This window comes from Sus scrofa, chromosome 1, assembly GCF_054392235.1.
Source record: "Sus scrofa isolate SSC_HxYL_T2T_F1_AM1 chromosome 1, Sscrofa_HxYL_maternal_Yorkshire_Landrace_v2.0, whole genome shotgun sequence".
Lineage (NCBI taxonomy): Eukaryota > Metazoa > Chordata > Mammalia > Artiodactyla > Suidae > Sus > Sus scrofa.
This window is the reverse complement of record NC_139383.1, coordinates 253,949,397-253,963,033: the sequence shown is the minus strand read 5'-3', so window position 1 is coordinate 253,963,033 and position 13,637 is coordinate 253,949,397. Positions and strand designations below refer to the sequence as shown.

Sequence of the window (13,637 nt, the reverse complement as noted above, 5' to 3'; positions counted from 1 at the left end):
ACTCCCCCCAACTACAACTCCCGTCAGGCTCAGAGGGAGCGCCCGGGTTCAGTCTCAGCCGCCAACGGCTACCGGACTACATTTCCCGGAGTGCAAAGGGCTAGGGAGCAATGGTGAGGCTTAGAGGAAAAAGGGAATGCTTGACACTAAGCTTACGCCTGATTGGCTGGTCTTGGCGCGTCACTGCCGGCGGGGGGCGGTGTTTTGTTTCGAAGTTCTCCTCGAAGATGGCGGCACGGTGGGTCTCCGGTCTTGCCAGAAGAAGCCTCACGTGTGCAGTCTCTGGGGCGCCACGCAGAGAATTTTGGTCTCCATTCAGGTAAAGCGGAAAGTGATGGTGGTTCAAGCTCACAGAAAATAAGGAGAGAAACTGAGAAGGATGAAGAGGAGAATTCGGAAGGGAGCGTCATGCTATTAAGACAGGAACCTCCTCCTGCGTCTTGCTAGGGAAGGGACGATAAAGTGCGTTAGGGTTCTGAGTTGAGAAACAAGCACCAGGTTCCGCGAGTGGTGGTCCAGTCACTTCCTTTGGCCTCAGTTTACAAATCTTAGAACCGAAATACTTTCCCCTTTCCCTTTCATTTCACCCGTTAATTTATTAAGCAAGCAGTACTGACCATGCGCTCTAGGCACCTAGTGGAGTAGGATCTCAGGAAAGGAATGACTCGTTTCCGACGGTCAATTCAGAATAGGAATTTGAACGTGCTTGGTGAACTAAATTCGTTTGCGGCGTTTATTTCTTCACAAGCAGAACTCCTCATTGTGTTCGTTTGTTAGTTCATTGGTTCATTCAACCGATACTAGTCGCCAGCTCAGGCCCAGCATTTCTCTAAATAGGATACAGCAACAGAAACAAAGCCCCTTCTCTGAGCGTAAGTACTCTGACATATGAGGAAACTGAGGGCCCACAGAAAGTTTTTTTTGCTAAATGTCAGAAAGCAACTTAATGACAGGTGGATGTGGAACCCAGGTCTCTTAACTCGTCCATCAAACTGCTTTTCCCACAGCGCCATGTGGAATTTTGTCAAGATAAATCTTTTTGACTCAGGAAGTGTTATGACATCAAAACTTAGAGGAACATCAGGGAACAATGTATGCCCTCTTAAGTTTCAGACATAAACTCTTTCAGTAAAAGGATTTTTGTTATCAGCTCATGTATTTATTAGCTTCCCCTCTTTTGGTTAATGTTTATTATTATCTTTCAAATCTCCTTTTAAGTTTGTTTTATTTACTTACTCACCAAGTTTTGCTAGAGTGTCTGCTATATGCAAGTGTCTAGATGTGAGGGATACGGTTGTTAAAACAGACCAAATCTTTATTCTCATAGAATATGTCTTTTGGCGGAGGAAAAAATGAACAAATGTAGAATATAATTTCAGAAAGTGGTAAATTATGAGGAAAACTAGAACAGTATAAGGTGTACCTTGGAGCTACTGAGGTTTGTTTTCCAACAAACAAAGGGTTAGGGTTAGGTAAAGTGAATATCTCAAAGCATGTTAAAGGAATTTTTTGGTTTCCCTGTGCATTTAAAGTTATGCTTACTATCTGTAGTGTGTTAAATGTGCAATAGCATTATGTCTAAAAAAGCAATATACATACCTTAGCTTAATACTTTAATGCTTAAAAAAAATGCTACGCATCATGTGAGCCTTATGCTGGTGTGTCTTGTCTAGATGTTGGTGGCTGTTGATAGTTCAAGGCAGTGGTTGATGAAAGGTGAAGTGTCTGACAATTCTTTAAAATAAGACAAAGAATTTAGCTGCATCACTTGGCTCTTTCACAAATGATTTTTTTGTAGCATGAAATGATATTTGATAGCATGTTATCCACTTCTTTCAGTATTGCAATCAATTCTCTGAAATTCTGCACCTTTTTTTTTTTTTTTGGCTGCCTCTCTGCACATGGAGTTCCCCGGCCAGGGATCAAATCAAAGCCATAATTAAGACTAAGCTGCACCTGCAACAGCACTGGGTTCTTAACCCACTGTGCTGGGCCAGAGATTGAACCTGTGTCTTAGTTCTCTGACCCCATTGTGTCATAGCAGAACTCCTCTGCACCTTTTTATCAACTAAGTTTATGTAGCATTCTAAATCCTTTGTTGTGTTTTCAGCAATCTTCATGGCATCTTTACCAAGAGCAAATTCCATCTCAAACTTTTTTTTTTCCTCATCCATAAGAAGCAACTCCTCAACGTTGAGGTTTTATCATGCGATGGCAGCGTTTCAGTTACATCTTTTAGGGTCTACTTCTAATTCTGGTTCTCTTGTTCTTTCCACTACATTTGCAGTTACTTCTCCACTGAGAACTAGCAAAACGTAACAGAGGCATGAAGTAAGCAAATGCTGTTGGAAAAATGGCACTCATAGACTTGCTTGATGCAGTATTGCTGCAGGCCTTCAGTTTGATATCTGTGATATTTTATGTCTTATGAAGGCATAACATGAGGTGTGCTTTTATAAGAGATAACTGAGATGAAAGGAATATTTCATTATGATGTTACTGGAGTAGTTTGAGGAGAAGGTGGGAGGTGAGGAAGTAGAGACCATTAAATATAGGCAACTCTTGAGAAGTTTTGTTGTAAAGGAAGCTGGAGCGAAACATGGATTTTAGGAGGAATGTTTTTAAAGATGGGAGATACTGCAGTATATTGTGTGCCATAGGAATACTCTAGTGAGATAGGGAGTAATTGATAAAGAATTGATGCAGAGGAGGTTCCGTTGTCGTGGTGCAGCAGAAACGAATCCGATTAGGAACCATGAAATTACGGGTTCCGTTGCTGGCCTCGCTCAGTGGGTTAAGGATCCGGTGTTGCCCTGAGCTGTGTTGTAGGTCGCAAACATGGTTCGAATCTGATGTGGCGCAGGCTGGCAGCTGTAGCTCCAATTCAACCCCAAGCCTGGGAACCTCCATGTGTTGTTGGTGAGGCCCTAGAAAGCAAAAAAAAAAAAAAAGAAAAAAAAAAAAGAGAATTGATGTAGAGAGAGTCTTTTGAGTAGGCAAAGAGGAATGGTATTATAATTTTTTTGGGGGGGAGGCGAGGGGCTGGACCATTCATTTCTAGTGTACTCCAGTTTCTGTAGAGATGACCAATCCCAATCAGATGCCAGCTCCATAGAAGACAGGAGTTAGTTAATGAACAAATATTAAGCACTGAAATAATGCGTCACAGATTCCTTCACATTGGCCCTGATACTCAATAATAGTTACTCAAGCAGTTTTAAAGGATTCCCCAAATCAAAACATCTCTGTATTCAGGAGTTTATAATCTGGCGCAGTGGTTCCAGGGACAGTTTTGCCCATCAGGGGGAATATTTGATAATACATTTTTGGTTATTATGACTGAGGACAGCAGTGCTCCTAGGATTTAGTGAGCAGAGGCCAGGGATGCTGCTGAGCAACCTATAGTCAGTAGGAGAGCCTCCCACAACAAAGAATTATCTGGCTCAAAATGTCCATAATATTTGGGGTGAGAAATCCTGATCTAGTAAGAGAAGTAGAATGTAAATAAAATTAAGATTCAGGTCGCAACATGCTCTGAGAACAATATAAAATGCTATGGGAGATCAGAAGAACTTACACTTAGGTTTGAGTGAGGAAATCAAGTAAGGTTTGAGAGAGAACAGTTTTGTCCTAGGACTTAGAGGATAAGTAAGATTTTTATAAGTGGAGATGAAAGACAGGCATCTCAGATAGGATAAAACTTGAGCTAACACATGTCATCAGGAAAGTGGGAAACAATGCAGTTTAGTTTGGGTAGAGCATAGAGTGTATATAGGTAGGAGATTAGTGGGAGATGAGATTATAGAGGTAGATTGGGTTTGGATCTGGGAGGCTCAGGAAATCTCAGACAGAACAATTTACCTTCTTCATGCATTCTTGAGAATTCTTAGAGCATGTAAAATTTGAAATTAGCTTTTGTTTTCTCTCTGTGCCAGTTCAGTTCAACTGTAAGCTTCCAAGGGCAGGGACCTGTCTTATTCTTTGTTTTCTCAACAGTGCCCAGAAAAGTAGTAAGTGTGCAATTATTTATTGATTTAGATTGATAGGCAAGATTAAGTCTGGTGTTGTCAACTTGTCAACTTCATTGATACAGTTAACTAAAGATTCATATATTTGTTTGTGATCATTCCAGAAAAGAGAAGCAGCCAGTGGTGGCTGAGACAGTAGAAGAGGTAAAGAAAGAACCTATCCTGGTGTGTCCACCCATACAAAGCCGAACATACATACCACCTGAAGATCTCCAGAGTCGTTTGGAATCTCACGTCAAAGAAGTTTTTGGCTCATCTGTACCTAGCAATTGGCAGGATATCTCCCTGGAAGATGTTCATCTGAAGTTCAGCTTCTTGGCACGTTTAGCTAATGATTTGCGCCATGCAGTGCCTAACTCCAGGCTTCACCAGATGTGCAGGGTCAGAGATGTTCTTGATTTCTATAATGTGCCTGTTCAGGATAGATCTAAATTTGATGAACTCATTGCCAGTAATCTCCCTCACAACTTAAAAATCACTTGGGGTTACTGAACAGTTCAGAAGAGGAACACATTGAAAGCATTTTCTTCCCCTTGAGAGGGAGGTTGCTTATCAGACTTTTTGATACTTTACCATTTGAAATGCTATCAGAACTGTTCATTAAACCCACTTTTTCTGTGGAAGAATGTGTTATGTCTCTTTTTTTTTGTCATCATGAATTGATACATCACTGGATTTTCTTTTTTCATATTTGCTGAAACTTTTGTTTTTTTGTAGAATAAGGAAATAATTTACAAAAATATTCTTCTTTGGAAGACAACCATAATTAACTTGAGTTTAAGGCATGTTCAGATGTGGTCTTTGTTCTTCATAGGCATAAACTATTAGATACAAAAGAATGTTTTAATCGTATTAGATCTCTTAAATCTGAGATAGTATTTTTATATGTATTACATATACAAATAAGGAAATGGGTAGTTATAAAAGAAACATGAAAATCTGTGTTGTATATTATGAGAGTTTCTTTCACTATTTGCTTTATTGCACAAGTGGATATAGTAGAAAATGATACTATTCAATATGAATTAATCTCTTTTGAAATTAAAATAGATTTCTTGAAGTGTGGTGGGTTTTTTTTTGTTTTGTTTTGTTTTTGGTCTTTTTAGGGCCACACCCACAGCATATAGAAGTTCCCAGGATAGGAGTCAAGTTGGAGCTGCAACCACGGGCCTGTGCCACTGCCATAGCAATGCCAGATCCAAGTCTCATCTGTGACCTGCACCACAGCTCATGGCAACACCAGATCCTTTCCATTGAATGAGGCTGGGGGTTGAACTTGCATCCTCATAGATACTAGTTGGTATTGTTAGCTCTGAGCCACGATGGGAACTCCCTCTTGAATTGTGTTTTTAATTTAAGGTGAAATTTGCTTTTCTGACTTGTCGTTTTGTTAATTTAAGTATTACAAATGAAAGAGTTAGAATGTGTGCCAAGTATTAAGTGGTGTGGCCTTTTTTTTGGGTAACATGTACCAAATTCTACATCTAAATGGGTTTTCTCTTCGAAGGAGATAATGTTTGTTTCAAGCTGTTTTTCTTTTCTGTAACTTAAAAAGTGGCCTTGAGTGCCTGTCACTGATAAGTTTTTGCAGACTTTGGTATACTTAATTTATGAGAATTACTCAAATAACGAGTTAACCCCAGATGGTTCTGGATGACAAAAATGAGAAAGTGATTAAATTAGGAATTATTTTTGTTCAGATGTAGATATGGCTGGAGAGTAATGACTCAAGGAGAAGGAATTTCTTCTATTTTTATCCTGACTACTAATAATTCTGAAAGAAAAGTGATAGGTTTTAAACAAAGGAAATTGCATATTTTCTTTCCTAGGATGACTTCTCTGAAGAGGGCAAAAATAAGTTGAGTTTATAAATTCTGGTATGTTTATGAGAAAAATTAGTACTGTATTAGCATAACAGTACAGTTATGCTCTATAAATGTCATCAGCAGACAATCAGATTTTCAGTAACCTCTGGTATGAAGAACTTCAAAAATATCTGGAGTATCAAAGTGTCTGGAGTCCTGGAACTTAAACATTAGAGCTATTGTGTCCCTTCTGATTCTATGTGAAAGGGATTCAGCACGGAAACACTTCAATGTTACATACAAGGTTTGATTATCTCATTTCCCTCACAACTTTTATCTTCCAATCTGGAGATTCAGAAAAATGTGCAAAGGGCAAGATGGAAGTAAAGGACGGTAAAGGCAGTGTGGAAAAATACTTGGTTTCAACTGGAGAGCTCATAAGTGTTAGGGCCGAAGAAATCACTCCTTTGCAGCCTGGAACAGTGTTTCTCCAAATTTAATGTGCTTATGAATCACTTGGGATCTCTCTAAAATGCAGATTCTGATTCTATAAGTAGGTAAACTATACATCCATCAACAACTAGAGGACATCCCTGGTTTAGAACCTAATATATCAGAATAATGACCTTTAGTTTTCCTGAGAAGATTGAATTAGGTTTGCTAACTTGTTCTCTGAGATAACTAAAAACATGTGATGTAATCATAATAGGTTTACCTATTTAAAAACTAAATGGTTGCTGCATAAAAGTATTAAAAATTTTACACTATTGGGCTATTGAACACAGGTGTGCTTGCATTAAAAACTGCTAATAAAATAGAGGTTCATGGTCTTTTTTTTTTTTTTTTTTTTTTTTTTGTCTTTTTGACATTTCTTAGGCCACTCCCGCAGCATATGGAGGTTCCCAGGCTAGGGGTTGAATCGGAGCTGTAGCCACTGGCCTACGCCAGAGCCACAGCAATGCGGGATCCAAGCCACGTCTGCAACCTACACCACAGCAGGGCAATGCCAGATCCTCAACCCACTGAGCGAGGCCAGGGATCAAACCCGCAACCTCATGGTTCCTAGTGGGATTTGTCAACCACTGAGCCACGACAGGAACTCCTAATAGAATGGTCTTAAATAAATAGTGCTAAATAGCAAAAATTCACCTGATTAATTTGAAGATTCTAATTGGCTTATTAAATGATTGATGAATCAGGCAGCATCCCATCCAGCAAAAGAGAGGTGTTCTGTTGAGCTTTAAAGGCAGAGAGGGGGTCAGAAAAAAAGAAATTACTAGCAGAAATGCATTATTTTAGGCAAGGTCATCATCACCTTCCATAAGGTGACTGGATGGAGTCTTATCAGTGGATTTCCTAGTGCTGACCAGGGAAATTCTGGTTGACTGGTTAAAGGTCACATTCCTGGAAAACACTGAATCTGTAATTAGGTTAGATATTGTCTTATAATTAAGTTAGATATTTACTGCCCTGTCACCTAACCAAATGATTTTATTTTGGGCTGTCTCCTTTTCAACAGTAATGTGTATTTAAAGCAGCATAAAACAGACTTCTCCCCCCCCCCTTTTTAACATCATTTGTTTCTGACTGTGTAAGTAGCACTTTTATTAGAAAATTGGGAAAATATTTTTCTATCCCATCACCTAGATAATCACCTAACATTCTTATATATTAACAAATGAAAAAACTTTTTTCCTGTATTTCCTGTATTTTCAAATTTCTATGACATGTCCCCTTGACCCCCTCACATCATGAGTATTTCTACTCATCTTTACATAGCCTTAAGAATAATAGGCTTAATAATAGCATATTATTCCATAAAAGCCTGTTACAGAATTATTCAAGCAAAAGTATATTACTGGATTTTAAATTGTTGCCAGCTTTTTGCTGACAGTATCATTATTTTTTTATCTGGCTCTTCTAGTTCTTAGAGTGTTGGACTGCCATAAAACCCATTCTTAGAAATCATTCACTGTAAATTTCTTGACCCTTAACCTAATAATAGACAATGTGGTCCCGTTTCTTTGATTTGTAACCCCTTTAGCCTGTGTTTTATATATCCTAAAGTACAAAGTGACAGGTACCTTGAACTTATCTGCAGTTACATATCTTTCATTTTTATTAGGTTCTTTTCACAGTGCAAATTCCTAAAGGTTGCCTGAATGGTTTCTGAATTCAAAAGTAGCTGCTGAAGTTAACTTATGATTCTGTGGAACTCCAATGTTAATTTTAGTTGTATAGGGACAGACTGCAGCTACCATAAAATTTCTGCTTCTCTCCATCAGGAATGTCAAATTCAAAATATTTGGCACCAATGTAACAGTAATCTTACACTATGTATTCAGATTTCATCATTGTCCCAGTAATGAGCTCTATAGCAACTTCACACCCTGATCCAGGATCTGTTCTGGTTCCTGCTTTACATTTTGTTTCCATGTCTGCTTAATCTTACTTACTTTGAAACAATTCTTCAGTAAGCTGTATTTTATAAGGAATTTATTAATTTCATCTAAGTTGTCAAATCACTTGGCATAAAGTTGTTCATAATATTCTCTTAATTTTAGCGGCTGCCATGATCTGCAAATGATAAGCCCCTCTTTCACTTTGGGTATTTGTTATTTGTATTCTGTCTTGTTTCTATTATACAGCAAAGTGATTCAGTTATATATTATTTTTAATATTCTTTTCCGTTATGGTTTATTATAGGATATTGAATAGAGCTCCCTGTGCTATACAGTAGGACCTTGTTGTTTATCCATTCTGCATATAATTGTTTGCATCTTCTAGTCCCAAGCTCCCAATGCATCCCTCTCCTACTCCACCTCCCCCTTGGCAACCACAGTTATCTTCTCTATGTCTGTTTCTGTTTCATAGACAAGTTCATTTGTGTCATATTTTATTAGATTCCACATGTTAAGTGATATCATGGTGTTTGTCTTTTTGACTTTGCTTAGTATGATAATCTCCAGGTACATAGGTGTTGCTGCAAAGGGCATTAGTTCATCCATAAATTTTAAAAGTTGATAGGAAACTATAGTAAGAAGTGGGCAGTAGTCTGGTAGTTCACTTACCTTAGCTCAGTTAAATTCAAAAGGCACATTTGAGATTTTGACCTGGATAAGTAGTGTCATTCTTCTTATTTTTTAATTTTTTTTTTTTTTTTTTTTTGGCTTTTTAGGGCCACACACATGGCATATGGAGGTTCCCTGACTAGGGGTCTAATTGGAGCTACAGTTGAGAGCCTATGCCACAGCCACAGCCATGCCAGATCTGAGCCACATCTGCAACCTATACCACAGCTCGCCGCAACAGTGGATCCTTAACCCACTGAGTGAAGCCAGGGATTGAATCTGCAACCTCATGGTTCCTAGGCTGATTCATTTCTGCTATGCCATGACGTGAATTCCTAGTAGTGTCATTCTTTTTTTTTTTTAATTTTAATTTATTTTTTTTTTCCCACTGTACAGCATGGGGACCAAGTTACACTTACATGTATACATTTTTTTCTCCACCCTTTGTTCTGTTGCAGAGAGTCTTTTCACTCAGAGTTCCAAAGTTCTGAAAGTGTAGGTTAAATAAGGCTATGTCTTTTCAGTTGGTCTTTTTTAGAAAGGATGTCACTGGGGACTTGCGATTATGAGGGTATCAGGCTAAAATTTATATTTCTTTCTTTCTTTCTTTTTTTGCTTTTGTGGCCACACCCAGGCATATGGAGGTTCCCTGACGAGGGGTCAAATTGGAGCTACAGCTGCTGGCCACAGCCACAGCAACACCAGATCCGAGCTGCATCTGCAACCTACACCACAGCTCATGACAATGCTGGATCCTTAACCCACTGAGCAAGGCCAGGGATCGAACCCACAACCTTGTGGTTCCTAGTCGGATTAGTTTCCACCACGCCACGATGGGAACTTGTAGAATTTATATTTCCAAGGGAAAATGAAAGTCTATCTGAAATTAACTTTTCTTCATCTGTCTCCCCTATTCCCATTTAATTTCTCCTTCATTTTAAAGACTATTCCCTATAATATTACAGAAGATATTCTCAAGTCTGGGAGGCTGAGTTATGTTTCTGTTTTTATTTTGTTTCAAGGATGATTTTCTTTTAATGTAAGACCAATGACATGTTAAAATTACATTCTGTGAAAATATTTCTTGAAGGTTGACTGTATGTCATACATATTTATTCACTTCAGGAATGAAGGATAAAGATGTTTGGAAAGAAGTTTAAGCTTAATGACTTTGCAACCAATTTCTTTCTGTGTGGGCACACTGGTTGGTATATGTGATACTTAAGTAGAATGGGTAACATATGGAAGGACTACACCTTTAGGGACTGCATCTAATTTCCCAGTGATTATCATATGTAGACCCTTAATAGATTTTTGCTGAACTTGACTCATAGTTGGAGATATGAATTCTATTCCTGACTCTGCCATGTATTTCTGTGTGACCTTACTTAATTTTTTTGAGTATTTTTACCAGTGAAACAAGGTAATTTGGGTCTCTAAACTTGGTTTTAGGCTTCTCGGGGAATGTTGTCTTACCATCAAATTCTCATTCTCAACTTTCTCTCTCTCTCGGCTCATTCTCATCAGCATGTATTCATGCCTGTGTCTACCTAGTCTCATATCTACCCTGCCCCCGATAAACATATACACATTAAAAACAAAGTACAAAATTAGCAGATCCTGTCATTGTCTTCCCTTATCTGTATCAGTGGTTAGTGCATAGGCCTGACTCACAACATCCAGAACTTGGATTCCTCTGTCTGATAGTTTTTTGGGGGGCTCCAGAGTCAGATTTACCCTTCAACATGGCAGGTTAGAAGTGGTGGGAAATGAACATACCCCCACCACTATCAGGAGCAATCCTCAACTATTATTGGATATTTCTTATTGTTCTTCTCCACTCATGTTTCCGGGAACTTCCTCAAAGTAAACTACTTGTTCTTGAGTTCTTATCTCAAGGTAGGCTTCTGGAGGGACCCAAAGTAGGACCCAAAGCAAACTCCTTGACTTTTTTTTTTTTAGTAATTGGCACCCTCTTTCTCTCCTCTTTCTTGAATAATTAAGCTGTTATTTTCATTCCTGAGCCCTACACTTATGAGGTTTTGCCTTTGCCAGGTCACCAAATCTCTCTAAAAATGTACAAGGATTAACATGTGGTATATATACAATAACAGTTTCAGAAATTGACTTGCTTAAAATCAATTGACAATAAATAACCTTTTCTTTAGCTCCTGTCTCCCTCCACTCCACTGATATATAATTCTTGAGGATTTGACTTTATACCATTGTGGAAGCTGGTATACCATTGTGGAAACCCACTGTGGAAGTGGGTTTTTTGTTTTTTGTTTTTCCTCTGATTGCCTTAACAAATTTTGGCACTTTGGTTTTTAGCACTTTGAGTATTATGTGTCTAGGTTTAAAATATTTTTAAAAAATTTATCCTTCTTGTGCCGCTCAAAGGTTCTTGTCTGTGATTATCTTTTATTATTTTTAGAAAATTCTTGGCCTTTATCTCTTCAAATATTTCTTCTGTTCCAACATCTCTTATTCTGGATTTCCAAGTACATGTATATTAGATGATTTGTTATCATCCCACAATTCTTATATGCTCTATTGTGTTTTTCATTTCACTCTTTTTCTTTCCCTCTTTGTTATTCAGTTTGGGTAACTTCTGTTGACCTGTCTTCAACTTGATTTTATCCAGGTTGTATGCAGTGAATGAACCTATTGAAAGCATTCTCCATCTCTGTTGCTGTGGGGTTTTTTTGTTTGTTTGCTTACTTTTTGTTTTTGTTTTCTAACATTCCCATTTGAGGGTTTCTTTTGGGTTGTTTTGTTGTTGAAATTCCCTATATATTCATGCATGTTGTCCACCCATTTCACAAGACCTTTGTCTTAGTTCAGATTGCTATAAGAAAATATCATTCATTATGTGACTTAGACAACAGAAATTTATTTTTCACAGTTCTGGAGGCTGTAAGTCTGAGATCAGGGTGCTAGCATGTCTGAATTCTGATGAGGACCCTTTTACTTGATGGTCTCCTTACTGTATCTTCACATGGCAGAGAGAAAGAGAGCAAGCAAGTGAGCTCTGGCCTCCTCATCTTTTTATGAGAACATCAGTCCCATCATAGGGGCTCCGCTCTCATGACTTCATGTAAACTTTATTACCTCTCAAAAATCCTACCTCCGGATACTATCACAATGTGGATTAGGGCTTCAACACATGGGTTTTTAGAGGGACACACACATTCAGTCAGTAGCAAAATTTAAAATTATTCATAATTATTTTGAGTTCTCTTTCTGATAGTTCTATCTAGGTTATCTCCAAGTTTAGTTTTATTGATTGCTTTGTATTTTGCCATTTTTTTTTCTTGCTTTTTTGTGTGGCTGACTTTTTTGGGGGTGGGAGGTCGGGTAGCTGGGTTATGTGGCAAGTTTGGCATATAGTCTATTCTTTCTTCCATCAAGCCCTGCATGCCCCAGCCAGGTCATGCTGTGACTCAACCTTGATTATAGGCCTGGTAGCCAGAATGAGGATAGCTTCTAAAGGCACCTGTTGCCTTATGGGGGAAGATCTCTATATGGTCTTTATTCATGTTAGGGTCAATGAAGGGGAGAGAGGGAGCCCTTAGTGGGCAAAGAGTGGTCCTCTACAGCGAATCCAGAAAGTTGAGAAACTTCTACAAAGTGGAAATTGTTGGGAGCATCCACTAGATGTCCCCATCTCATTTTCCAAGCTTGGTCTTGAACTTGACATGTTTGACTTGTTCAACATTTTTTGGCAGTTAGCTACTTTTACCATCAAATCCTGTGCTTGAATTTCAGCTTTTTTTCTTTTTTATTGAGATACAATTGACATACAACATTATATTAGTTATAGGTGGACAACATAGTGACTTGATACATGTATATATTGCAAAATGATAACCACAGTAAGTTAGCCACTATCCATTTAACCACTCATAGTTTAAATTTTTTTTCTTGCAATGATAAAATTTAAAATCTACCCTATCAGTAACTTTCAAATATACAATATAGTAGAACTAACTGTAGTCACCCATGCTGTGAATTACATCACCAGGACTTATTTTATAACTGGAACTTTACTTTTTGATCACCTTCACCCATTTTTCCCACCCTCCACCCCTGCTTCTGGCAACCACCAGTCTGTTTTCTGTATCTATGAGTTAATTTGTTTAGATTCCACATAAAAGTAAGATTGTATGGTATTTGTCTTTCTCTGTCTGACTTATTTAACTTAGCATAATGCCCTCAAGGTCCATTCATGTCACTTATGGCAGAATTTTCTTCCTTTTTTGACTGAATAATACTTCACTGTATATATAGCTACAATTTATTCTTTATCCATTCATCCATCATTGGGTACTTAAATTGTTTCCTGTCCTGGGTATTATAAATAATGCCACAATGAACATGAGTGTGTAGATATCTTTTTGAATAAGCGTTTTCATTTCTTTTGGATAAATACCCAGAAATGGAATTGCTGAATCATAAGGAAGTTCTATTTTTAATATTTGGAGGAACCTCCGCACTGTTTTCCAGAGTGGCTGCACCAGTTTACATCCCTCCTGCACAAGAGTTCTCTTTTCTCCACATCCTCATCAAAACTTATTTCCTTTTGATAATAGCTGTCCTAACATTGTGGTTTTGATTTGCATTTTCCTGGTGATTAGTGATGTTGACCACCTTTTGTGTACCTGTTGGCCATCTGTTTGCCTTCTTTGAGAAAACTGTCTATTCTGATATTCTGCCCATTTTTTAATCAGATT

At 38.1% G+C, this 13,637-nt stretch overlaps 1 protein-coding gene across 1 annotated transcript; it reads left to right on the top strand.

The window, feature by feature from the left end:
- Positions 1-201: 201 nt before the first annotated feature.
- Positions 202-6,648, top strand: MRPL50 (mitochondrial ribosomal protein L50). Its single transcript, XM_003122043.5, has 2 exons — positions 202-319; positions 4,133-6,648. The coding sequence occupies exons 1-2, from the start codon at positions 228-230 to the stop codon at positions 4,518-4,520; spliced, it is 480 nt and encodes a 159-aa protein (XP_003122091.1). The 5' UTR covers positions 202-227; the 3' UTR covers positions 4,521-6,648.
- Positions 6,649-13,637: the final 6,989 nt, after the last annotated feature.

Coding starts and splice junctions, on each gene's coding strand:
- MRPL50 (XM_003122043.5), top strand. CDS start 228: ATGGCGGCACGGTGGGTCTCCGGTCTTGCCAGAAGAAGCCTCACGTGT. Junction 320..4,132: donor GAATTTTGGTCTCCATTCAG/GTAAAGCGGAAA, acceptor TGATCATTCCAG/AAAAGAGAAGCAGCCAGTGG.